Below are 25,965 nucleotides of genomic sequence, written 5' to 3' on the forward strand. Positions count from 1 at the left end.
GTGTGAGAGAGACTGACTCACATCAGCCCGGTCTTTTGTTCCTGCTCGTGCTGCTGGCTGCCTGCAGATGTCCGAGCAGTAATTGGCACATATGGAAGAAGCAGGTGGCCCAATACAACCCCTATGAAGTCCTGCGTGGGATAGGGTCTAGTGTGTGTGTGTGTTGGTTACTAGTTTCAGCAGGGCATCATTAAGGAGATGAGTGACAGAGATTGAAGGTGAGAAGAGCAGCTGCCAGGCACCTCCTCTTCCCCCAGGAGAGAGAGAGAGAGAGGAAGTGTGTTTGTGTGTTAATCGTGCCAAATTCAATCCGGAATGAGTATAAATACTTTGCATGTGATTATTTTTAATGTAAGGCCTTTTTGCTTTCTCTTCTTTCCTTGAATACTAATCTAGACACACACACACACACACACACACACACACACACACACACACACACACACACACACACACACACACACACACACACTCTTAGTTCTCCAGAGACGGGCTTGTGTGTTTGATGTTGTTTGATGTGGCCCGCCTGTTTTAATCTGCTTATAATCACTCGCCCTCTGGCTGTGTGTGTGTGTGTGTGTGTGCACCTCAAATCCCACAATCCAGGATAATGGCCATATCTTAAGAGGATTCCTGCTACATCCTAAAGATTCACTGCTCATATTTAAAATCCCACAGTTTAAAGTCAGATATACAGAGACGATCCTTTATAACTCCAAATGATGTTCATAAAATCCCGCCAAATTGAACTCCACCAAACAAGTGTTATTATATAGCGATTTTACAAGGATTAGCTCGGGAGGGACCTAAAATAAGAAGTCAAAATGGATACTTCATAAATGTGAACACACCATTATCCTCACCCTGGGCATAATTGATTCCCCAATAAAGATTTTCCCGTAATCCTTCACTGGGTCTCTGAGCCGTTCAGGTTTTGTCATGGCTGTAATTAATACAGGGTCCAATAGAGGACTCTATGTAGAATACATTTACATTTAATATCCGTTCACATCTGGTAAGAGTTAATTAAGAAGGTTCTGATGATCTTTTTATGGGATGAATTTTAATTCTTGTTTGTAAAATGATTTATATTGTTTCACAACGAATTTGACATATATATATATATATATATATATATATATATCATCACAAGTGAGATATATTTGTGATGATCAAATATTTGATAGAAAATATATATATTTTTTAAAAGCTAAAAAACATTTTTGTTTGTTCTTTTTAGATCCATCTGAACAATTTCTTCACTACAACAAAACAGCTTGAATCTTATATGTTATATAAGATGTTTTATCCATCTGCCTGTGTTGAGGTTTCTCTCTTGTCTTTGTTTGTGTTTTGCCTTTTATGTTTCTTTTTTTTTTTTCTGGGGTGAAATGTGCCCGAGGTGCAGCAATCTGCTGACGGCCGTCCTCTGGAGTGGAGCTTGGCTGACCTTCACAAGGACATTTCCTTGAAGGCAGCAAGGGACAAAAATGAGCTTAATTAGCTTATAATGATATGATTGATTGCCAGAGAACAATGAAGGCTATTCATCAGCCCCAGTTTGTGAAGGCCCATAATTGTGACACATCATTTTACCCAAATGAAGTAGATGTCTCCTACAATAATGTAGTATTTCTTGACTTAGTCAGTGCAAAAGTTCTGGACGTATGAATCGTGTTGTTTCTTTACTTTAGCTCAGCTTCATCCACAACTAAAAATAGAGTTTGCGTCTCATGTTTTTCCTTGTAGTAAACAAACAAGTTTTAAAGCTGTCGATTTGATGGCTCTGAATTGAGAGCTGAGAGTAACAGTCGTGGTTGGAGGTTATTTTATAGCTGGCTCAGCTCAGCTGCTGCAGCCCCGCCGCATACACCACATACCACAGACAGACAGACGGGGCTGGGTCCCAGTCGTGGGTGGGGGTGCTGAGGGGGCTGGTTGGTTTGAGGTGGAGATGGTGGGATTGGGCTGCCGTCTGTATTTGTGCCCGGATAAGTAAGTATGACGTCATCAGGCACAAACTTCCCACTTTCACTTCCCACCATCAAACATAGACTAACAAACAAGAACAACATGCTGTCTGTACACATGTAAACATGTCCACATACTCACAGGGTCTGCTCACACAAACATGCTGGCAGCGCATGGTTGAGACACAAAGATGCACAGACAAACACTCGGAGAAGCTGTTAGGATGGCAGGAGCCAGAATGGCCCATTTTCTACCGCTTCTCCCTAATGAGTGCCATAAAGAGCGCGAGGCATCAATATTTTAGCACTCTACTCAGGCAGGCTGAAATATTTCCCTTTGATGAGGCTCACCAGAGGTGTTTTGTTTTGCCCGGCTGCCACTCCGATCATATGTGAATTCGGGAAGGCAGGAAATCAGACAGACAGGACGCTGACAATCTGGACTGTGAGTTGTGGTTTCAGGGAGAAATAACTTTGAGTGACTCAGCAAATAAAAACATGAATTTAAAATGGATTACCATAAGCTTGATGTCATGATACCCTGAGGATGAATCCTGCATTTGTTGGTGATCCCCTGACTTTTCCACTAGCACAACCATGAGGTTCACATCTGGTTCTAAATGACATATCTGGCTTTCCACCGTGATATCATTTTTTTCTATAATTATAGAAGTACCTTGTTAAAATGAGAGTTCAGACCAAACAAGCTTCATCACCTCTGGTTTTCCAGAAAAGTAAATGTTTCACCATTGGGCTCAATTCAACTATTACTGCTGTGGTTACATCATCTTACGTTGATGATTTAATTCCAGTTAAAACTCCAAAATGTCAGCTCGCAGTAAGGCAGCAGGATGCTGATGGAGTCGTTCCTTCTCCCTGTGGGTTTGGGTTTGATCAGGCTGGTGCTGCGAACTGAAGTCAGGCAGACGTCTCCAAATGAGCGCTAAACGCCGTCTGTTGTTCCCCCGCATTGGGAGTGTCCCACTGGGGTCGCGCAATACAGTTACACTGATGCATACCAGCTGTATCTGCTCAGTTGAGGACTCTCTTCTACTCGGTTTATCTGCCTGTCCCTGTCTTGTCTCACTTGATAACTGTCCTGTCTAAATCGGTCTCAATTTATTCTCCTATCAAGCCTTTCATTGTTTCTACCTTTTGCAGTCTCTTTCTTTGTTCCAGAATATGAACATTGTAAAAGAATCTTATTATACCTTATTTTCATTCTCAATAATGCCTATTTTTTGCTGCTGTTGAAGACCCGTTGACAAATGTTACTGGCTACTGCTCAAGCCTAAAGCTGTGTTGGGCATCCTTGAATGAATCCCAGCGAGATGTGAACACATCCAGAATAATTTAGATGGCAGTTGGAAGTTTTTTGGGGGGAGTTTGCCTCCTGCCCAAGGTTGTTTTGATGTATAACGTATGGAGGGTTTCAATCTTCAAAGACTCGCGTCCTTTCATTAGTGCTGAAGTTTCTCTTTCGTGTGTGTGTGTCTGTGTAAACTAATGAATGTGAAAGTTTGCATGTGTACGAATGCATGCTTGTCCCCGTGGAACATTTATTAAAGATGGAGGGCCTCCGTGTGCTTTCAGGTGGACGAGCTGTATGAGGCCTTCTGCATCCAGAGCCGTCTGAGGGACGGTGCCAGCCGGATGAAGCAGGCCTTCTCCTCCTCTCCCTCCACTAAAGGCACCAAGGAGAGCATCGCAGAGGTCAACCGCCGCTATAAGGAGTACACTGAGGTACTGGCTCAGATCATGTTCTTCAGTGTTTTGAGGAAGCAAGAAGCAGCAAATTCTTCTGAGGAGTTTAGCATGAAGCTAGGAAAAAATCAGGATTGTTTTCCTTTTTGTCAGACAATTTTAATTACTGATTGCCATCAGGATGTAAAGAGAATTTCAACAAATATGATTACAAATCTTTCTAAAATGCATTCCTTACTTTAGCTTTAATCTTGCCAAAGTCATATAAAGTATGTATGTATCACAATATACACTAAACATTTGCTCCCAGCTGACAACACCCACAATATACTTTAATATTTATTACAGATTACTGCTTACACTGTCATGTGTAAACACTGACATGTATTGTTACCTACTTGCAAAACAACCTTTTAAACCCTAATAACACACACCTACACACCCCTACACACACCTGTCCAGAGGGCTTACACCAGCCGTCCTGACTCCTCTGCAGTTTAGTGTTGACTGTCTTTGTCAAAGTCTGTCGAGATAACTTGATTACTATTGTTGTTCTTGTCTTGTGTAACAAAGGGCTGTTTATGTGATTTAGTATCATCTATCTCATCTCCAGAACATGAGCACGTTTGAGAGCGAACTGGAGAACCTGCTCGGGGAGTTTCATATCAAAATGAAAGGTGAGGAAAAATGACAAGTAAACCCACTCGCATACCGATGTTGATTTCTGACATGAGAGGCATTAATCCACTGATGTTTACAAGAATGTTTTTCATGATGAACTGACAAGTAATTATGCTATATTCACTACACCACCTACATACTGTATTGAGCATGCAGGAAAAGTTATTATGCTGTAACAGAAACGGCCACAGCTTTTTAATAATTATGTCCATTAAGGCCTTGGTATACTGTAATGAAGACACGGGTTACTTGGCTTGGCTTTTTCCCCCCATATCCTGTACAAATGTTGTTTTTAAATCAATATCCTCCCTCTGACAGGTTTGGCAGGCTTTGCGAGGCTCTGTCCTGGAGACCAGTATGAGGCAAGATCTTCTTTTTTTATGTAACAGTTAGTTATGAGTTTGGACAGGACAATTATTACTTTTAAGTTCAAGTAAAGAACTAAGTTTGGTATTTTCCAGCAGAATGAAGTGATAGAATATCAAAAGGCTTCAGGCTTACTTCTTTCTTTCTTTACCCTGCCTTCCTTTCCTTCCTTCAGATCTATATGCGGTACGGTCGCCAGCGCTGGAAGTTGAAGGGAAGAATTGAAGTGAACTCCAGACAGAGTTGGGATGGAGACGAGATGGTCTTCATGCCTCTCATCACTGACCTCATCAACATCAAGGTACTGAAGAAATCCAGATGAACTAGCTTTGTTCTTCAGTCAATCAACACGGTGCAGGGCAAAGAAAAGAACGGTGCAGAAATCAGGCGTTGAGCTCATGTGTACGTTTGTTTTCAATAACAACATCCAGGACAGATTGGTGATTATTCTGACGGGTCATGACCATATTTAATAACAGCGGGTGTAAGAAAACAATTCAACAACAATCACCTGACTTGTGTCCTGATGTCAGAAGAACCTGCATTATCATTTTCTTGACCCGAGGTGTAAATAAATGTTGTCTTTGGCCTCAATCAGGTGACGGAGCTGAAGGGCCTGGCCTCTCACATGCTGGTGGGCAGCGTGATCTGTGAGACCAAAGAGCTGTTTACTGCCATGCCTCAGGTGGTGGCTGTGGACGTCAACGACCTGGGGACCATCAAACTCAACCTGGAGGTCACGTGGTAGTAAGTTGACTCGTATACGCACAGCGAGCGGTTGCTTTTTTTTATGTTATTCATCATGGTTTGCTATATCGGTGTGTTATGTAGTTTTCTTTTTTCAATAAGTTTGTTACTTTTTTATTCCTTAAGGGAAAGCTTCAGCAGGATAGTTTCACTTGAGCCAACACAAATGTTCAAGGTTAGATATTGTGTGTATAAAAGTGCATAATGAGAGACTACATAATAGATATTGAGATAGATAAAATCTAAGATTACCTGATGATTTTGTTATTATTTCATGGGATTCATTTAATTAAATTGCATGCTCAATCCACTAAATTTTGAATGAAATTTCATTAGGGTGAGTATATTTAGTTTTCAGTTTATGACAGGGATAAATGTTGAGGTTGCAGTCTTTCAGCCAGGTATTTCTACAGTTATTAATGCAGTTGCTTTAAATTTAGTCTAAATTAGTTGTGGTTTTCTGCCATCTGGTGGAGAAACATAGTCATTACAAGGTACGGAAGTTAACTAAGCAAAATAAACCTCCTCTGTGATAAAACCAAGTAAATGAGATCATGTATGCAGTACATGTAGGTAGGCACAGAGAAATCATAATAAGAGTCGTGTTTTGATCCCCCCCCCCCTTAAGCCCCTTCGATGTCGAGGACCTGTCTTTGTCGTCTGGTAACTTGAGCAAAGCCACAGCACTCCAGAGACGAGTGTCGGTCTACAGCCAGGGCACGCCGGAGACCCCCACTTTCCAGGACACCTCCTTCTTTGTGAGTCCAACACACAAACCTCCTTCAGCTTCATTAGTGTGGTGGGAAACAGTAGTGTTTGTAGAGCTGAGAACGGACTAGAAAAACCCCTGAACGCTGTGTGTTTTAGGCTTATAACAGGCTCAATTGTGGTGAAAGAGATGCTTTTTGTCTTTTACACCTCCATAGTGCCAGCACACTAACCTGTCTACACCCCGTGCATATCTTATCATGGCCCCATGATATTGCAAACATTGTTTTCTGTTGATGCATCATGCTAATGTGAGCAACGCCAGTGCTACCCCTAAACTAACCCTCACCCATTTCCCTGCTATCCTCCTCTCCTTTGCATATTTCCACATCAAAACCCCTTACCCACACTCTGTCCCACTACACGTTTATCCATCCCTCTTGCATCTCACTCCCCTGCCCTCACGCACATACCCAACACCCTGTCCTACTTGCCTGCGTGCATTGTGTGAAGAAGTGGCGGCCATATCCCGTGGAGCGCCAGCGCCTCTCCTTCCTGCACATGCTCCGAGACACCCTGCTAGAGAAGTTAAGGCTCAGTCGCTCGTTTGGTGACCTGGCCTCACTCCGGCCAAGGCCCAAATCCAGTCTGGAGGTCTATGTGAGTGTGTTGCGGCCCCTCTACCTTTTTGTGCCCCCTAACCTCATTGACATGATGGGGATGCACTGTGTTCCTCTGCTGGTGTGGACACACTTGGCCTTGTCCAGTCCTTTTCTGTGAGCTGCAGAATGCAATGTGTGGCTTTTTGCATGTTTATTTGCACGTGCTCTTGTGTTGTTTTTCTATTCAGATTTAACTTACTTTGATTCGATCTTGGTTGAACAGATTCTCTCATAAGAATTTAGAAAGAAGAGAGTTGGAGTGGATGTTTTTAAGTATGTCTGCCATCTCTTTTTCCACTTGAGGGCTTTCTCTTGTACTTTGTCATCTTACATGCACTGATTTCAAGCTTTATCTCAGTCTTAAAGCTACAGTTGGTATCTTTTAATTACAAATATTTTTGTATCATATTTGCTCAAATGTTCACTGTATCCTGACAGTAGAACACGAGATAGATGTTATGTAAAACAATTAGGTTCCTCTGCCTCCTTTTAGTGCTCCTGATGGGATTTACAAGATTCCACAGAGTCTCTGATGCAGCTGTCAAACCAGGCAGCGTTTATTAAATATGAATCAAGATTCTGTTAATCTTGAGCCCGAATCCACCTTTAAAGGTGGATTTTATCTATTCTATCTTAAACCATAGAAAAAATACTCATCACGAAATACTAATATAATCATGTCGCATATGACGTGAAACATCAGAACCTGGATTAATATAATATTACAGGCATTTGTACACACTCCAAACCACAACTCAATCACCAACCTTTTTAATTACTACAGCACCATATTCATATTTCGCCAGGAGTGTGCACACTCGGCACATCTCCGGACCTAGCAATCGAAGCTCGATGCTAACAAAGAAACCGAGATAGCAGAAAGCACGCCAACAACACACAGATGACGGACATATCCGTAACATCTCTCTCCATCATAATATCACCGACATATGAGCAAACAGAAACCAGCAATACAAATCACATTATCGCTTTATGATCATAACTGCCCCTCACTCAAGAAGAAAAAGCATATATATCCGCATTTTTTCGCCGGTAAACGTTCAACGGACTTCCTTTCTAACACATTCCTCTAACATAAAAATTATTCAAATAGACCTTGTAGTTAGTGATCTACACTCTCTTTAGTAAGGGTATGTCATTTTCGAGCAGAAGCCTAAAAATAGGGCTAGGGTTTAAAAGGGTTTAAAATTGCCTATTTCTCGCCTGAAATGTATTTAAAAAAATATTTTAGTGTACTGTTCAGCTGTTAGAGAAGAAAGCTGGTGACCCAGCCGCCATGTTGAAAGCATTTGAGCCAAAACGAAGCAGCGGCCATCGGCTGGAGCATTAAACTTACCAACTGTAGCTTTGATCTTCCATCGTTTTTGTTCCACATATTTACTGCTCTGTCTCTTCTTTCAGTCCACTTTACCAGATGATGTCTTTGAGAACGGGGGCTGCGGTGTGGCCGAGTGTAAGCGTCTCTCCTTCACCTTTTCGGAAACCTCTGGTTCCATGCCCAGCCCCGCACCGAGCTCCCACTCCACAGGCCAGTCCAACCCCGAGATCACAGTCACCCCTCCAGAAATGGACCCGTCACCTACACAAATCCTCCCAACAAGGGAGGACTCTATCGCTGAGGAGCATTTAGTGGAAGAAGAGGAAGAGGAGGAGTATGAAGAAGATGGGGAGACGGGTAGTAGAGGAAGTAGGGACACCAGTGCCAGCCTCGCCAGTGATGAAGCCGAGGTGGCAGAGGACTCCGAGTGGGAGCGCACGGAGTCCCAGCGAAATTCTAGCTCCAACTGTGGTTCAGCTGCCGCGTCCCTCTGCTCTGACGGCCACCTGTCTACAGTGGCTCCAGAGGATGTTTTCTTAGACCACACTGACGAACTGAAACCTGTGGAGCTGGACACAGAGGAAGCGGGCAGCCTGACCAGGCAGCTTGTGAAGAGGCTGACGTCTTCGGACATCGTGCCGCCAGGTGAAAGCTCTGCGGATGGAGGGGGAAGTCTGAGCTGGGCAGGAGAGGGGAGCAGGGCTTTCCTGGAGAGCAGCCTGGAGGAGGCCATCCAAAGCCTGCTGATGAGGCTGGAGTCTCTGAATCACCGCTGCCGAGAGCTGCAGGACCTGGAGCAGGAAGTGATGCGTCTGGAGGACTTACTCAAGGTGACTGAACCCTTCTCTGTCTCCCCTTCTAATTTACATTTGCACAATATCTAATATGGGAAAGAAAAATATAGTACTTTCAGGAAATGTTGCTTCCAACCAAATGTTTTATATTTATTTATTTATTTTTACTTGGATCTTGGTCCACAATAGTAACTCATTACATTACACAATCCTTAAATCTTAAACATTCTCATCAATCAAACAAGGAAAAAAAGGACTAAATATCAGAACATATAAAATTAGTTTGGGTAATATTTGGAACACTTGTAACAGACAACAGACCTTCCACTGTACTTGGCACTTGGGAAGTCTTCTGTAGTGCTTCTGACTCACTGTCAGTATATTTAGAAAATATCTACTCTCTGACAATACAAATAAATCAGAAAGTTCGTTAGAAATAAAAAAAAAAAAGATTGATGGCTACTTAAATTGAAAGTAACAAGTTTAGTGACGTATTTCATGAGTAACTAGAATGGACTGTAACATGGTTTATTGACCCACTATCTCCGCCCTTCTTCTTCACAGTGCCGTCTCCCGGGTCACAGGAGCCGATCATCCAGCCTCAGTCTGACAGTAGAGAGTGCCCTGGAGAGTTTTGACTTCCTCAACACCTCTGACTTTGATGACGAGGATACTGGAGACGATAATGCCGTTCTCAGTACCCCCCCACAGAGATCTCCGCTTTTTGATACAGACGGAGAAAGGATCGGGTAAGTGGGAGACGTACGTACGGAGGCGCTCTGACATTGACGCTAAGTCAATGTTGTTATTGTTTCATGGTGTTTAACTGCGGTGTAGAATCATCTGCACTAGAAATTCAAATAAAAGGCTGTTGTTAAGGTATCGCATACCAAAAACCACAGTTGGAGATGAAGTAGGATACAAGTTCCTGGTGCTTGGCTTTAAGTCCGTTAATGCTCAGCTATTCATTCATGAAAGGACAGAAAATCAGAATTGTCTTGCGTCAAAGCATCACCTGATTTGAAAACCATTTAATATAAGTACAGTAGATCACTGTTGGTGACTCTGGGTATGCGCCTCTCAGTAGCCAGCACCCAGAAGCCAGAGGACACCTGAGTGAAGCCCTGACAGAGGACACCGGGGTGGGCAACAGCGTGGCAGGAAGCCCCCTGCCGCTCACCACTGGAAACGAGAACCTGGACGTCGCTATCGTCATCCACCTGCAGTACTGTAATCACCTCATACAGGTAGGGCTCCCGATGACATCTGAGATCATTTTTTGGGAGTATGAAGGATACATGAATAGTCATAGTTGACATTAACAGTTTACTGCAACATGCCTTTTTGCTTCTTCCTGTAATGACAGTTGTTGACCAGTGGGGTAGGTGTGTGGCAGCGTCGCAGTCTTCTCCTCAAACTCTCCGGACAGACTCAGCTGTTAGAAGAACTAGCAGAGCTCAGTGTTGATAAACTGGGAGCAATTACGTCTTCTGCAGACGGTAGGTACTGAAATGTGAAAACCAGTTGGCTTGAATTGTGTGTTATGTGTGTTTGACATTGTATCTCAAGAGTAGTCATCTTGCAGCGATGTTATGTTTTATTATTTAAGCCTTCTATGAAAGATTATTACCGTGCAACAGAAAGGTTTGAGTTTGAGGGTTGCAGCGTTTGACCGTCTGTTTTGTCCTTTTCTGTCTCAGTTCTCCCGGGCCTCGCAGATCGCCCACAGCTGATGTCTCTGTGGTCAGAGTGCAGTGGGTCGGCAGGACTTTTCCACACCACACTGGACAGAGTGTTCAAACACATGAACCAGCGCTACACAGCAATGCTGCAGGAGAGACACCCACACAGCGCTGACACAGGTTGGATCATCCCTGTTATCTTACTGCAAACAGACCAAAGGTTGCACTTCAAATTAAATGTGTTTTTTGTTAGCAACACGGTCTTGTTCCTGTGTTTTTAATTACTGTTAGGTTTCACCTGAGTCACTATTTTGGTTTTAAACTTTCCCTGAGGGAAGATTTGATCATTGTAGCTGCTAAGAATATAACGTGGTTGAAATTGTCAATGAACACATTTGCATTGTGTGGATCTATTAAATACTAACTGTCATTGCAGTTGACTCAAAACAATGTTCTCTGACTTCAGATTTCTTCCTCTTCTCTCCAGTGATTGGTGTCGTAGTGAGCGAGATGGTGGACAGGAGCTATCTGGTGGCGGCACTCAGTCCTACTGCCGCTGAGCTCTCCCAGGACGTCCTGACAGTGTTTCAGTTCCACAGCTACATCTTGCAGCATGAAGTGCTGGACATGGAGACGCACCTCCTGCATCTGACCAGAGAAGGTGAGGAAGAGGGGTGACATTCACTACACCGATCAAAACCTTTCTGCCATTGAGTCGTGCAAATTCCTCCACTATGTTCATACATTGGTCATTCAAAAGACCATTTATTTTATATAGTTATACATTTTTATAAAAGATCATTTAAACCAATTTTCACTTGGACTTTCTCTCCACAAGCACCCAAAACTATACATAATGGAAGGTAGATAGACCAGAGAAAAACACACAATATGAGTTTAATTGTAAGTAAGGAATAAAACTATGGAGTGTTATTTATATATGGCTTTAACTTAGTTATTTTAATGGGTTAAACACTGTTACATTTCTGGATTTTCTAAAAAGAGAAACTGCAAAGACATCATTCAGGAGCAAAGGTCATGTCTGGTGTACAGAAAAGCCCCCTATGCTTTACGCTCTACACGGTATATAATGTTTAAACCTCTGACATGTGTCTGTGTCATCCTTAGAGATGTTTGCAGAGGCTCTGTGCGGTCAGGATTATTCTCGGTGTCTAGCAGAGTTGGAGGAGGTTCCTGTGTCATCCTTGTGGCCTAGAAACAGCACCCTGAGGGCCCTGGCCTCCCTGCTCACTGCAGAGGACCCTCAGGTCAACAAGGCAGCAGCCAACTACCTCTCTTCTGCGTCACACAGCTACTTCAGGATCAGAGTGAGTATAGTGATAAAGAGACTGTGTTTGAGAGATGCGAGTGTTTGGAGGCAAACGGCATTTCAAATAGTGTTGACAGATGCCACAAGCCATGTTTGAATGTTCATGTGGGTTTCTACAGGCAGTGGAGTGCTACACCCAGGCACTGTCAGAGGCTGGAGTTCAGAGCCAGAGGGCGGCCTGTTCAGCGCTCAGCTGTCTGCAGGTCAGTGGCCTATTACATCATCTACAACTGTGATATTGTGAAGATTTGGAACTGGTTTAGGTCTCCATTTGTGTCAGTTGAGGCTAACTTTCTTTCTAAGAGCTAATACGAAGCTTCAACAGTCTTAGTACGGTCTATTTTTGGAAGGTGTTGGTTGCGGTGTGTTTGCATGCTGAGCCACAGTGGAGGGATACTTCCTGGTAGTTGCATGTAGTTTCGTTGCTGGGACGCAACACCAGCAACAAAATCTACACCCAATTGCCAGGACAAAGATGACCACTTGATTTGGCCAATGAGACTGTTTAACATCAGCTACAGCTGAACTTTGAAATGCATTTTTGCACACAACAAGGACAGTATTAGGAATGTTTACAGCAACAAAAATGTCCTTTCAATGTATGTTACATTTGGCATATAGGTATTCTAGATAGTGTTCACGGCATGGTACGAATTAAATCTATTTTCTATGTTACATTAGTGGTATACTATGATGGCTAATTAAAAAGAGGAAATCATTCCAAATCAGCCCATTGTTTCTTTTGCCCTTCTATGTACTTTGAGAAGTGCCCTCTTCACAGAGCTTTTCTGTCCGTCTGTAGGCAGTAGAGAGCATCAAGGCGGTGGTAGCACTGTGTGATTCAGCTGATGAAGAGCTTCGCCATGTTGCCATAGAAACCCTGCTCACATTTGGTAAGTAATACATTTATGGAAAATCAAATCATACACTTTTACAAATCACTCTTTTATTTCTGAAGTGTGTTTTACACACAGCTGTCACCGTACATCACACCTAAGGATGCCACAATGTTCACGACACTGTTATTGTGGCCAAAGAAATTCACAAAAACAATATTATCTATAGAAAATTTGAAAAACATTACAGTATATTCATCTTTAACTTGGTTCATTGTGTGTTTTGTCTCTTTTGGCAAATAAATTACACTCAAAATATGAGTGTAGGAAGATTTAGAGAGTCTGTAACCATTTAAGGTGCAGGATTTTTACCCAATATGATCTTTGGTGTATTATTAACATGATACCAATATTTAATTTTCGAAATATGATTGTCGTCAATACCAGTATATTGTGACAAGGCATAGCATAGTAAGTCATAAAAAACACACCCCATAAAGTATAAAAATACTAATATATAATATATATAAATGTGTTCTTTACAGTATGATACCAAAACAAGTTTATTTTCTTCATACTTCTGTTGGATTAAACCTCTTTAGAACTTCACTTGACCTAAAAAAGGCCTACCGAGTCGTCCTCAGGCAAATCTAGTTAATTTTTTAAGTGACTTACATACCTCACTTGTCTTTTTATTTTGACCTGAAGCTGAACTATTTTGACTGCAGTGATACTATTGCAAACAGAAGTAACATTTGCCATCATTGAAAACTGCTTGGGGGGATACAGTGCTTATAGATAATCCCTTTTGTTTGTGGCAGGTGAGGAGGGGCGACTGGCGTACGAGCAGCTGGACACGGTGCCCGGGGAAATCATCCGCCTGGGCACGCGGCGGGGAAACGCCGTCACCACTGCCTTTTGAGCTATCGCCACCAAAAACATCACAAATGACATCTCAACCCCACGCCCGAGGACAGCACTGCTCCTCCCTCAGCTACACCCCACTCTGCACACCTCACAGGGCTGTTAATGACTGATCACTTTATCGATCTGCTTTTCTGCACAGACTTATGGATCTCTGCATCGCCACATTAGATCTACTGTTCTTACCAACACTGCCTCCTCATAGGAACTAACACCAAACAAACTGTATCAACCACAGAAGACACACAACCTATACCCCTCCTGTACACACACATTTACACTCCTCGATTCTCCATCACCCTCACTTTCAGACACCCTTGCGCTTCACCCCTTCCTTTCCCTGCTTTCTGAGCCAGGCAGACCGGACACGTTGAGTTTCACTGGAGAGCACATTTGTCTGGACACAAAGCTGCTCCAAAGACTGTGGAAACTAGAATTTGAGCAATGCGTCTTCGCCTTTCACATAACCTCATTCAACAAGCCACCGCACCCAACACTTATATCATTTACTCATTTGATTAATCGTCATCTTGATTGTTACAGAGTCAGTTGTGTCACACAATATACTAACTATGATCTTTGTATAATCACTGTCTGTCATTAGAAATGTTTTCTGGCGCTTTTGAAAGATTTGCACTGTTGTAAGGCATAAATGTGGCATATTTTACACAGCCGGTGTAATGTATGTGCTTGTATTCAAAATATATTTTTAAGTTGTTTTCTAGTATGTTCTATTTTGAGTTTCAGGGATTCTTGTACAGTTGAAAGATGTGCGATGTGTTGCCGGGAGGACCAATGATAATTTGAGAATGTCTTTCTAAGAGGATGTGGTTTTAAAAGCTGCTTCAACAGCAGTTTTACAGTCGTGAGCAGATTTTGACCTCAGCTATCTTATCATTTGGAGGAAAAGGAAAACCTGAAGAGTAGATCTGAAACGGGTCAGCACAGTGCCCACGTTTCACTCGCTCAGCAGTTTATATCAGAGTTTTCTCATACTTGCAGTTGAACAAGTGCAATTTTTCTGTATATACGTGACGCTTTTGCACCTAGATGACATAAGAAGACGATTGGTAAAGTCAGCTTTGGCCATTTGAGCCTCGATATGGTCAAGCAGGCAGGTTTCCGCCAATACACTCTTGTTGATATATTTTTTTCTAACAGGTCCAGGGCAATAGATTTGGTTTAGGATCGTGATCCATTAACTTTACAGAATGCAGAATACTTAAGGCTGAGTAAAAGCCTCATTTTGGCTAACTGCAAATTAATACAGTATGTGAGCTAATTCTTATGAGAAGCTGCAGAATGAGGTTTTTCTTTTTTGGGTCCGTTTTTATTTCCCTCCATCCTAACTGTAATGTGGGAAAACTGACCTGACTATTCCAACTTTTCTCATTGTAACTGTACTACTGAGTCTTGTGCCAGCGCACAACGACAAAACTCACATTTGTTCATAGATCTTATTTATTATTTCCTTGTAATTCTAATATTATTTGGAGTTATACTGTAATAGTGCAGATGACGTTATGTAAATGAAATGTATATTTATGTTCTATTTTGGATCAGGTCTACTATTTGAAATATTGTTTATCGTTTAAAAAGACGTCCATGATATTATAATGCGAATGATCTCATGCTTAATTTTAATTGGAGTTTATTTTGAAGGAATTATATTAGATTATTATTTTGGGGAAGATTACAATATCATTATACTGTTAGAAATCTTAGATTTCTTTTTCCTATACGGTATTTAACATAATGGGACATTATATATTAGAAATGTTACTTTATTACTTAAAGGATTTACTGCAACCAAAGGCCGAATTCATTTTGAAATTTTACTCGGAGCTAATAATTCATAATGGAGAATGTATTTTCAAAACACCATTTGCATTTTGGCCAGAATAATGAGAATTATATTTCAAAGCACACAATAGGACAAACCCATAATATATGAATCTTGTTATTTGGTTCTAACTGCACAGTCCAAAAGCCATATTGATTAAAAGCAAGTGGTAATATTTTTATGAAATTCATATTTTCTTTTGTAATATCTGTAAATGTGTGAAGTTCTTACTAAAAGCTGAAGATGGTTCAGTTTTTTTTCTAAACAACCTTTTGCAAAACATGGTCCATATTTTAAGTAACAGCTACTTGTATTTCTTTCATGATGTGAATAGCATTACAGTATTTTGGTAAAGAATCTAATTCATCCACTCATTTAGTGTTTGTTGAATTTTTTTTTTTGAGTGAGCTTTTGTTTTACAAACTTGCAGTTTACCAGTGTTAAGTCAAGTTAATTTATTGACTGTTCAATTCCTAATCACCACAAAGTACAAGTTATCAAAATGTGCACATCTTATCTCTTATTCATAGTAGTTTTAAGAATAACTTGGTACACTTCGTTGAAATTGATCTCGATCCATCTTTGTGGTCAATAGCTTCTGTACTGATCCATTTAGTTGCATACTACACTTCTCCATTGTGTTTGGCAGCATTTCCTCTGCTCATCAAAAGATGCAATAAAGTTTATTTTTGCATAATTAAAACTACAAAATTGTGGATTTTTAAAATAACTGAAAGTGTTAAATTTTTGTTAGCTTTGAATTTGTGTTTTACATTTAAATGTTCATTGTCATAAGTGGAATACTGAACATGTACAGTAAATTCCACTTTGGATTTTGCAGATATCCAAAGATGACTTCATAAGTTTATTTAGTCTTTTTATGAAAATAATTCATAATATTAATAGTATAGTATAGAAAACAAATATATAACAGGTTGAAAGAAAGTCATTGAAAAATCATAGTATTGCATGTCAAAAGAATTCATAAAAAAGCCATACACATATTTTTTTGTATGTTGAAAACAAGTAATGTAATATAGAATGACAAAAGAAAATCTCAAAGCATCGTAAAGTATTTCAAAAAAAGTAGTCATGGTATAGCTTCTCCAAAAATATCTCAAAGTATGGCATGACGTAAGTCATTAACACACTTTAGGTCCAGGAGAACGTGGACGCCAGAAACCTGAAAGTCTCACCAGAACTTTCGACTGGCACACTTCACAACATTGTTGTAAAAAAAAAAAAGTAATTTTATAGTAAGACTTAAAAAGATGTTATAGCGTGTTGGAAAAAGTAATGTAGCATGTCGAAGATTTCATGAAAAAGGGTCATAGTATAGTATGTTGAAAAAAGTCGTAGTGTTGGAAAAATACAGTGATAGATGCATAATGCTTGTACTTTTACATGACGGTGCACCGGTTTGCAAAAATCAATTTCATATGATCTTGCTAATCAGAGATGGTTTTTGAAGACGTATCACGTTCACGTCAAAGAGGTGTGCACCTGGGCAGGCACCCACACAATTACATATGAATCCACCAAGATGGTTCAAACCGGTCTAAACCTTCACTATACCGTGTGAAAGTTGTTCATCACTGTGTATAAAAGAGACTAGAGACAGAGCTCTGCGCAAGCTACGAGACACAGAACTGTATGTGCTGTGACTCTGCTGCTTCCTGCAAGAATAAATCTCCTGATTATTGATTTCACACTTGGTGTTGAGTAGAATTTTTCTAACAATGTCGAAAAAGTAAAAGAGTCATAGTATGGCATGTCAAAAAGTCATGTTATGTCAAAAAAAGGCAAACTACTTTGCCTGTGCCTGGTGGGTACAGCCAGTCAACATGTCAGTCAAAGACCCACAACAAATTATTTTTAAAAAAGTGTTTATTTTACAAGCTTTATGTACAAAACTGACATTGCACAATTTTACAGTGTAAACCACAACAGGGACACTAGCTCGACTGCATCTGGTAGTGTATGTAGCCTCCGACCCAGACTCATAGGAGGAAAAGCACAGCTGTTACCGTCACATGGTTGTTTTCCTATTAGTTTCCAACCACCAAGAAAAAGTGATGGAGGGGGCTTAGGGGTCCCAACCGGTTTGGGTAGGACACGCAGCCTACAGTTTAACACTTTAGTTGAACTGACAGTACAGCAAAACATAAATTAAAAAGAATAAAACCAGCCCCAATCTGTTGAAGGCTTAAAAACATAAAATGACAGGCGTTTCAAAACTATTGCCGCTTGAAGTACATAAATTATTTTGAAACGCCAATTCAGTCAAACAGAGGGCCACTTGTTGTTGCCAAAGCACAAACGCTGCTGACCTGTATATAGGGTCAAAGTCCCATGACAATCAAGGTGTGTCAGTTAATCCTGCTCTCCGGAGGGTCCAGCTTGTCCGTGGTCTGATGTCTCGTCTTCCTCCGAATCACACAAACTGTAATCAGAGTCTTCTTCCTCACTCTGCCCTGACACTTTACTGTGGTCACACTCATCCTCATCATCCTCTTCCACACCAAGAGCAATCTCCCTCAGTTCCGCCAGATTGTCTGGGTTCTCCCCAGTCAGCCTCTTTAAAAAAAAAAAAGAAAAAAGTAAATACATGGCAGTACATACATGCGAAGACCAATTAAGCGGTAAAGACTTAAGGAACTTAAGCATTCATAGAGACTTGAATATTGTGCCTACCTCAATCATATCAGCCATGTACTGGACGTGTTGTGCCAGCTCCTGTAGCTCTGCATTTTCAGAAGTTAGCTGTGTTATCTGGTCATCTTTGGCTTCAATGTCTTTGTGTAACTGGATTAAATTAAAAAGGCCAACAAAAGCAGAACCATGGCACAATGGGCAAACTCAACAGAGCAACAACATGCAAACTGTTTCAGAACAATGCAGTTTACAGACAATACAGCACTGTAATCACAGGCTAATCAAAAAGAAAAACACCAGACATTTTGGAGCCGGCCTAAACTCCAGATTTCCAAATTGAAAGCAATTCTACTGAGGAACCAATCCTGTAATAATCCTGTACACTCAAAGATAAACGGATTTCAATGAGTGCATTTAGGTGCAATGTTACTTTAAAAACTCAGTGCCAGCTGAACTGAAGCCAGCTAAGGTCGAGACAGTGGGAGCGTGGGAACAATTCAATTGACAGCTAAACATTAGCCATCTCTTAGAGATTAACTCACCTTCTCGTTCTCCTGTAAAACATTGTACAAGGCCTTCCGACGCTCCTCTGCCATCGCTTTCCAGTAGGTGGGAGGGGGCGTTTCTACGAGAGGGACAGAAATTTAGCTCAAGATAGAGAAAATATGTTTGGGGTTGATGCTATATAATATGTAACACTTTGATAATAGATTCTTACCTACAACCATAAGTTCATACGCATCATTGGACATGCCATTTGTCAAACACTTGTCTTCCGTTTGTGTAGACTTGACTTCTACCTTCACCCTCTTTGGACCTCTAGTTAGTTCTGCGCTCCACTGTTTCCTTTTGGGAATCACCTTTCCCACCTAAAGAGAAAAAACATACAAGATAGAACCTTTTAAATGTTGAAACCCACTAAAGGCAGCAACAGATCAATTGTTCTTTTAGTGGCACAATTCTATACAAATTGATCTAATGCAAACTTGGACAAAATAAACCCCAAATCAAATGACCTCTTGCAACCAGTCTCTGCATACCTGGGCCGACCTTCCCAAGTCTTTGTTGCCAGCTGAGGGCTGGAGGACCTGCAGGGTTTGCCTGGGGCATCCCATTGCCTTTTGAGATGGTGTGAAAAAGCTCTGGGAGTGGAAGACAAAACCCCAGTGTTAGCTTACAGAGTAGATCATAATTCAGATAGGAGACTGGTTAACAAAAGAAAAAACAATCCTAAACACTTACCAGTTGCATTTTGAGAAACTCACCGAGTCACACGGGAACTTAACATGAGCCGCGTTCTCATTTTCAAAGCCTCTATTCACGAGGACTTAGCGTCACTTTACATGCTTTACTTTAGTTACACAGTCACCATGGGAAAGAGGGCACGAGTGAAGTGGCTTACAACACCAACAACGCTGCTGCCATGTGCAACGGGGCCCACGGGTGTCAGAACAGGGGCAGGGTGCAACATTTAACAGCCGTGGGAAAGTTACTCCTCGAGGCTCATTACAGAGGCGCAAACATGCTCACTCTGTTAATGTTTGGCCACAGCTCCACAACACTGCTGTGCCGAAAAGGCTGTGAGGGAGAGAATGTCTGGACCTACACCCATCAATAACAGACAATTCGTGCCCATTCATTGAACAGACATATTTCAAACAGATACTAAAGTAGTTACTCACCTTTGTATTCTCATGAGACCTCTGCTGGCCGTGTTTTAGCTTACCACTGAAACTCATTTTCCTTCAATAGACCTGGTGGAGAAATACAACGTCCCTTAGGATTAAAGCGTACAGGAAGTTAACGTAACACACTTTGAGGGGGGGGGGGGAAAGTGCCAAAATAAGATAGCAGTGGTTACAAAATGAGATGGTAACTTTATGTCATTAGCTTACGTGTTAATTGTAATGCTACCTCAGGAGCGTTAGCCTTTAATAAAACAAAAACTATAGAGTCTAAAGCTACTCACAAGAGTATCGTTACATGTGTCGTCACCGCTGTAAAAAAGGCCAACTGACTCACCTAACGTTGAGTCCACAAACATTTAAGAGACCACGGCTAATGCTAGCACAGCGGCAGTTGGTGTTAGCAGTAATTAATGAAACAGCACATGTGAAGATAATTACATTAAGCCAATATTAATGGTGCTAAACGTTAAACAGTCTTACCGTTGGTGAGTAAAAACACGACGCTGTTGTTGAGTCTCCTCTATTCTCTCCTCTAAAGATCGCGCGCCAGTGTGTTAAATACGCCTAATCAATCACGTGAAAAGGGGGCCAATCACGAGCAAGCATTCCGAGCCGTTGTTTTTTTTCCCCTCGTGCGGTCACATGTCAAAACACGTCACATCTTCGTAGTTGACTGTGCAGCCATTTTGGGGAGGCTGTCGTCGAGCTTGTCTGTGCCGTTACCAGCTGCCTAAAAATCACACAAAGAAACCAAACGGACAAACGTTGGACGACACACGCCGTTAAAGATGGGCCCGCCGGGAGACAGAACACGCCACACGTCGACTGAAAGAACGGAGGATTCCAGCTGGATTGTCGATTTATCTTGACATGGCATGCGGCAGGGCGAGTCGGAGGTTGTGACGACTGAAGAAAAGAAGAGAAAGAAAAACAAGCGCAGCAAACACCTCGAAACTTCAGACGTAGAAAGGGGAGATTTTGTTTGGCTAACGTTTATTGCGCCACTCAGCGTTTTGTCGTTGGTTGGCTATTGATTCCCTTCCTGTTTTTTGTCGATTAAGTTGTTGACAAGACGCGACTAAAGCTAACTATACCTAAAGCTAACATGCGGAGCACGAGCAACACCAGTTAGTCAGTCACCCCTGCAGGTCTCTTGACTCTCACAACACTGGCAGTCGCGTTGAACCTGGCGAGAAAATGTAAACGCGTAGAAAGATGACTGTACGCTAGCTAGCCAACCACACTTGGGCCTCAATTAAGCCAGTCAGTCAGAAGATAAGATGTAGCTATCTCGTCGGTTCACTACTAGTTAGTGTTGGAAGTGAATGCCTAGATTAGCTTGCTAGCTCACCTTAGCTAGTGCGCTAAAAATACGCCCACATCATGACTATCAGCAGTGGCAGCACCGCAGGCCGTGGGCCAAGTGAGTGGCATTAAAAGTCAAGGAAATGTCAAGGTACTTTCGCAGTAGTCTTCGATGTTACCCGGTGCCAATATCTCCTGGCATCTGTATTTACCTGCCATGTTCGTCTGTATCCCCAACCCGTCTTTAACACGCACATAACGCTGTATATCTACAGAGAAACAAACACACGTCGATAGCCATGGATGAGGGACTTTGAAATGACCCACGTAATATAATATTTGTCCGCTTGCTAGTCTCTGTAGTCCTCAATTTCACGAGCAAAAAAGTATATTGTCGGTATGGGTTTTTACAGTAGCAGCCATTTCTGTTGATTTCAGTAAAATTCTCAGTAAAAAAATTGAGTTGCTCTTTTCTTTAAAACTCTGTTGTTGTCGATGGCAGGTTGAAAAACACTCATTTGGCTTAAAAATCATGTCTTAAAACATGGATTTCTGAACAAGTAATAAGGAGATGTAGTCGTAGCTTGTTGACCAATCCCCTCCTAAACACTGCCCTTTTACAAAAAAAATTTAAAAAATGACTTAGTATTGTTTCTGATTTGTTGAACTTCTCAGTTGGTAGTGGGTATTTTAGAGATCTAGCCTAGAGTTGTTCGATGCGTTGTCTCTGCAAAGGGTAGCTACCTCCATCCTTTATCCAACGTATATAAATACAAAAGTACAGAGTTTTGCCAAAATATTCTGCACAAGAGAAGACGCTACCATCGAAATCTAACCATGGGGGACCCAACTACACGAAGAAATCAAACAAGAAATCGACTACGAGCTCAACTTCGGAAGAAAAGGGAATCTTTGGCTGATCAGTTTGACTTCAAGATCTATATAGCCTTCGTTTTCAAAGACAAGGTTCGTCAGTGAAATGGAAGAATACAGAAATTATTCACAATCATAAATCGTACTTTGACATAATGTTCTCATTCAGACCTGTTCCGTTTTATATGCCCATCGCAAAATGATGACTTTAAATGTGAGTTTGTTTTCATTACAGAAGAAGAAGTCTGCACTTTTTGAGGTAGCTGAAGTGGTGCCAGTGATGACCAACAACTATGAAGAAAACATCCTACGAGGTGTGCGAGATTCCAGCTACTCTCTCGAGAGTTCAATAGAACTCCTGCAAAAAGATGTTGTGCAACTGCACGCCCCCCGATACCAGTCAATGCGAAGGGTAAGCCGGTGCGTCGTCTCAGGAGGGGATTGCTTGAAGAAGACAAAAGTCCAGTTGTGTTTTACATTGTTTTCTCTCCGCCCAGGATGTGATAGGCTGCACACAGGAGATGGACTTCATCCTTTGGCCACGCAACGATATTGAGAAGGTCGTCTGTCTACTGTTCTCCAGATGGAAGGGGGCTGATGATGAACCCTTTAGGCCTGTTCAGGTCAGAACTTGGCAGATTACCGGAGAGCTGCAACTGAATTATTTTCATCATCAATTAATATGCCGATCACTTTCTAGATTAGTCGATTGAAAACAGTTTTTAAATGAAAAATAACCTTGTTGTGCATGTTATAATAACCAGATTTTCATATTTAGACATGATAAATCGTACCCTACCAAGACATATTAATTAATTTAATTTGTGAATCACCCTGCTTTAGTCTATATGAAACAAAATGTACTTCTTGGCTCACGTGACTCTCCTCTGTTTTACAGGCCAAGTTCGAATTTCATCATGGAGACTACGAGAAGCAGTGCTTGCATGCTTTGGGTCGTAAAGACAAGGCTGGAATGGTCATGAACAACCCAACTCAGTCTGTATTTCTCTTCATGGATAGACAGCACTTACAGGTGAGTCAGGCCACTGAAATTATAATGTTACTGATTTGACTGTAACCGTAACCCCAGACAGCGTCCTAACACACTTGACCGCAAATGTTCTCTGTCCACCTCTCTTGCAGACTCCTAAAACCAAGGCCACAGTGTTCAAGTTGTGCAGCCTCTGCCTATACTTGCCTCAGGACCAGCTGACCTGCTGGGGTGTGGGAGACATCGAGGATCACCTCCGCCCATACATGCCTGATTGAGGCTTCCTGCATCACCCAGCCACACAGGAAAAAGCCCTCCCCTCCCCTCCTGCCTAAGCCTTCAGAAGCAAATTGATGTACTCATCTCCATTCATTTCCTTTTAAAAGATTTGAACTTGTGCTTGGATCTCTCCTGTTTTTGTTACCTACTAGTTCTCCCCTCCCTGACCTGAAGCTGATTCAGTTCCCATCCTTGTCTTTTTTTTTTCCTCATGCTCCCAATGTTCCTCCTCTTCTCTTTGCCATTTTTGGATTGGTTCCCCCATTTTTTTCCCTTTTACTCCTTCTTCATTCCCCCCCTTTTACTCACTCATACATTTTTGTTCATTTGAACCTGCACGAACATTGATTTTGAGTGGTTGGTTGTTCTCTTGGAGCCGCACTATCAACAGCACCGGTCATTGAAGGAACTCTTTATGTTGCATCAAAACAGGAACAAACAATACACAGGTCTTCACGGTGGTTCTCAGATGGACGTGTTTAATATCCTTGTTGTCATAAGAAAGGTTTGTTAAAGCTTGTTTGTAATGTCAATGGGGTTTCTAGAACAACTTTACACAAACTTTTGACCAAGGACAGGTGTGAATAGGTGTTTAAACACCTGTTTAAGCAAAGAAAACAAGATGAACAATATTTGTCAAATCATATGGTGTAGGTATTGCTTCTTAAAAACCGCCTTAGTTTATTTTTTTTTGCTGGACTTTAAAAAAAAATGTTTTGGTGTCATTTGCTTTCCTCTAAGACATGCTAGGCAGGCCTTTGCTAAAATCTTGAGTGGCTTGAAAGGCATTGTACACAAAGTTGAGACGTGATGGTTAGATGTTGGAGGTCATTGTCACCGTTCAAGCACCATTCATTGAAGCTACTGAGTTTTGTTTTGTTTTATTTGGGATGTGGGGTGGTGAAAAACTGAAATGGTGACATACTTAATGTTTAACTTGCCTAACAAAGTTGCTGAAGCTAACTGATTTTTGTTTAATTTGACCTACTAAAATGAAAATAATTTGCTGCCATGCTCATCAAATTAAAATTGGGCTTGCTTGTCAAAGAATATTAAGTACATAGTTCATATAGTTTTGCTCCTTGTTGATTCAGTGTGTTCAGTTAAAAGGGTATTAGGCGTGTAACTTTTGGTTTTTTTTTCTGTTGATTCTCAAATCAATACTGCTGAGCATATCCCAATACAATGCAAATTCTGAAAGCATAACTCTTGTCTATTTGTTTTATTGCATATGCATGAAATGGTACCATTGATACAGTAGTTGGGTCAGAATTGACTGACCATACAGCTATTAGTTTCTCTGTAACTGTTAAAATATATGCAACAGAGGCAGCAACATTCATTTAGTCACCAGCCAACATGGATTTGTTGCACTCACCACTGTCATCTCCTTCTTGGTACACAGTTAGTGGTAGTGAGAACTATTTCCCTTAGTCCCTTGTTTTGACAGTTCACATGTTATGTAATTTACAGAGGGGGGGGGGGGGGGGGGGGGGGGGCAGTCTAGCTGCTGCCGAGGTGTTTTGTGTGTCTCCCTTGTGCTATGAGCTTCCCTGTGGCCTTGTTGGTGAGGTCTACAGTGGCAAACGCCAGCGTCCGTCCTTGCTTCAGAACCTGAGCAGTGATGAGTACGTCGTCTCCTATCTTCGCAGCATTCATGTATCTGTAAGACATTGACATTTGCACTTTATGGAGTTGATCTTCAACCTGGCCTGAAAACAGGGCTGTAGATACCACTGAAGACGTGGAGATCATGCCCTCTGTACGTTATCTGGGGAATTTGGGGCTTTTTAGGAACAAAAAAACTTCAAAAAATCATATGTTCTGATGTAAGTAGGTTGAGCAAATATGGAAGCTGATTCAAATGAAAAAATCTGAAACATTTTAGATTTTCTTATTGGTAATCAGTCATTCTCAAAAGTCAGCCATACCTAATATGTGGTTAAACCTTAATTATAGATGTATGCGTTTTGTTTTGTTCAAGGTTTATGGGGATCAGCGGGGAAAACACCTGAGCTTTGACATTGTTCATGGACTCACGTTATGTTCATATCCACACTGACTCCCGGGGCTCCCCTCTCGGTGTACATGATCGCCATGGTGGATATGACATCGACCAGGGTGGCTGTCAACCCGCCGTGGAGCGTCCCTCCGCGGTTGGTGTGCTCCTCGTCCACCCGCATCTCACACACCACTTTACCTGGACTGGCAGACAAGACGTCCACCTGAAGGACACACGCATGGCTACCTGTTACAGTGCAACCATGAGGATGACATCCGGCTACGTAACCCGTTGCGTTTAAAAGGTGAATTACAAAATGTAACGTTACACAGTCACAGAAATACATTTTCAAATCGTCAAGAAATGTTTCAGAATGTGTATTTTTACCTTGCTCAGGACTTTGTCGAAGCCGGAATGATCTACCATCGCTCTCATTATTTGTTTTAACGAGTTTAAAGACAGTGAAACCATATTTAACGCTAGCTAAGTAGAGGCTGTCAATGTCAAACCTTAACCGTCTGTGGACAAACTTCTGTTTACCTCAGACCGGAAACTGTTGCGTTCAATAAATCGTCCGGGCGAAGTT

General features: G+C 41.6%; 4 protein-coding genes across 5 annotated transcripts in view; 2 read left to right on the forward strand and 2 right to left on the reverse strand.

The window, feature by feature from the left end:
- Positions 1 to 16,238, forward strand: part of ripor2 (RHO family interacting cell polarization regulator 2) — a gene marked incomplete at its 5' end in the record, with an annotated part of 52,449 nt that extends 36,211 nt beyond the window's left edge. Inside the window, 17 exons of the mRNA XM_079175647.1 lie at positions 3,564 to 3,713; positions 4,288 to 4,351; positions 4,674 to 4,717; positions 4,897 to 5,022; positions 5,320 to 5,468; positions 6,097 to 6,226; positions 6,690 to 6,836; positions 8,261 to 9,007; positions 9,536 to 9,720; positions 10,056 to 10,218; positions 10,338 to 10,470; positions 10,672 to 10,833; positions 11,141 to 11,314; positions 11,782 to 11,981; positions 12,103 to 12,186; positions 12,786 to 12,876; positions 13,641 to 16,238. Of these exons, the coding sequence (XP_079031773.1) occupies positions 3,564 to 3,713; positions 4,288 to 4,351; positions 4,674 to 4,717; positions 4,897 to 5,022; positions 5,320 to 5,468; positions 6,097 to 6,226; positions 6,690 to 6,836; positions 8,261 to 9,007; positions 9,536 to 9,720; positions 10,056 to 10,218; positions 10,338 to 10,470; positions 10,672 to 10,833; positions 11,141 to 11,314; positions 11,782 to 11,981; positions 12,103 to 12,186; positions 12,786 to 12,876; positions 13,641 to 13,741 (2,850 nt within the window). The 3' untranslated portion in view covers positions 13,742 to 16,238. The remainder of the gene's footprint in view (positions 1 to 3,563; positions 3,714 to 4,287; positions 4,352 to 4,673; positions 4,718 to 4,896; positions 5,023 to 5,319; positions 5,469 to 6,096; positions 6,227 to 6,689; positions 6,837 to 8,260; positions 9,008 to 9,535; positions 9,721 to 10,055; positions 10,219 to 10,337; positions 10,471 to 10,671; positions 10,834 to 11,140; positions 11,315 to 11,781; positions 11,982 to 12,102; positions 12,187 to 12,785; positions 12,877 to 13,640) is intronic.
- A 1,275-nt stretch (positions 16,239 to 17,513) lies between these two features.
- Positions 17,514 to 20,506, reverse strand: gmnn (geminin DNA replication inhibitor). Of its 2 annotated transcripts, XM_079176415.1 has the most exons (7): positions 20,410 to 20,506; positions 19,924 to 19,995; positions 19,282 to 19,383; positions 18,960 to 19,110; positions 18,784 to 18,866; positions 18,281 to 18,391; positions 17,514 to 18,163 (listed from the first exon to the last, which is right to left on the reverse strand). In XM_079176415.1, the coding sequence occupies exons 2-7, from the start codon at positions 19,978 to 19,980 to the stop codon at positions 17,960 to 17,962; spliced, it is 708 nt and encodes a 235-aa protein (XP_079032541.1). In that variant the 5' UTR covers positions 19,981 to 19,995; positions 20,410 to 20,506; the 3' UTR covers positions 17,514 to 17,959. The 2 variants fall into 2 exon arrangements, with proteins under 2 accessions (XP_079032541.1, XP_079032542.1); XM_079176416.1 differs by lacking the exons at positions 19,924 to 19,995; positions 20,410 to 20,506 and adding an exon at positions 19,484 to 19,681.
- A 97-nt stretch (positions 20,507 to 20,603) lies between these two features.
- cUnh6orf62 (chromosome Un C6orf62 homolog) lies at positions 20,604 to 24,585 on the forward strand. The gene is made up of 5 exons (XM_079175865.1): positions 20,604 to 22,200; positions 22,343 to 22,519; positions 22,605 to 22,730; positions 23,006 to 23,140; positions 23,251 to 24,585. The coding sequence occupies exons 1-5, from the start codon at positions 22,072 to 22,074 to the stop codon at positions 23,374 to 23,376; spliced, it is 693 nt and encodes a 230-aa protein (XP_079031991.1). The 5' UTR covers positions 20,604 to 22,071; the 3' UTR covers positions 23,377 to 24,585.
- On the reverse strand, positions 24,275 to 25,903 carry acot13 (acyl-CoA thioesterase 13). Its single transcript, XM_079175866.1, has 3 exons — positions 25,767 to 25,903; positions 25,418 to 25,602; positions 24,275 to 25,040 (listed from the first exon to the last, which is right to left on the reverse strand). Exons 1-3 carry the CDS (start codon positions 25,848 to 25,850, stop codon positions 24,881 to 24,883), a joined length of 429 nt encoding a protein of 142 aa, XP_079031992.1. The 5' UTR covers positions 25,851 to 25,903; the 3' UTR covers positions 24,275 to 24,880.
- Positions 25,904 to 25,965: the final 62 nt, after the last annotated feature.

This window comes from Pholis gunnellus, assembly GCF_910591455.1.
Source record: "Pholis gunnellus genome assembly, chromosome: 16".
NCBI classification, from domain to species: Eukaryota; Metazoa; Chordata; class Actinopteri; order Perciformes; family Pholidae; genus Pholis; species Pholis gunnellus.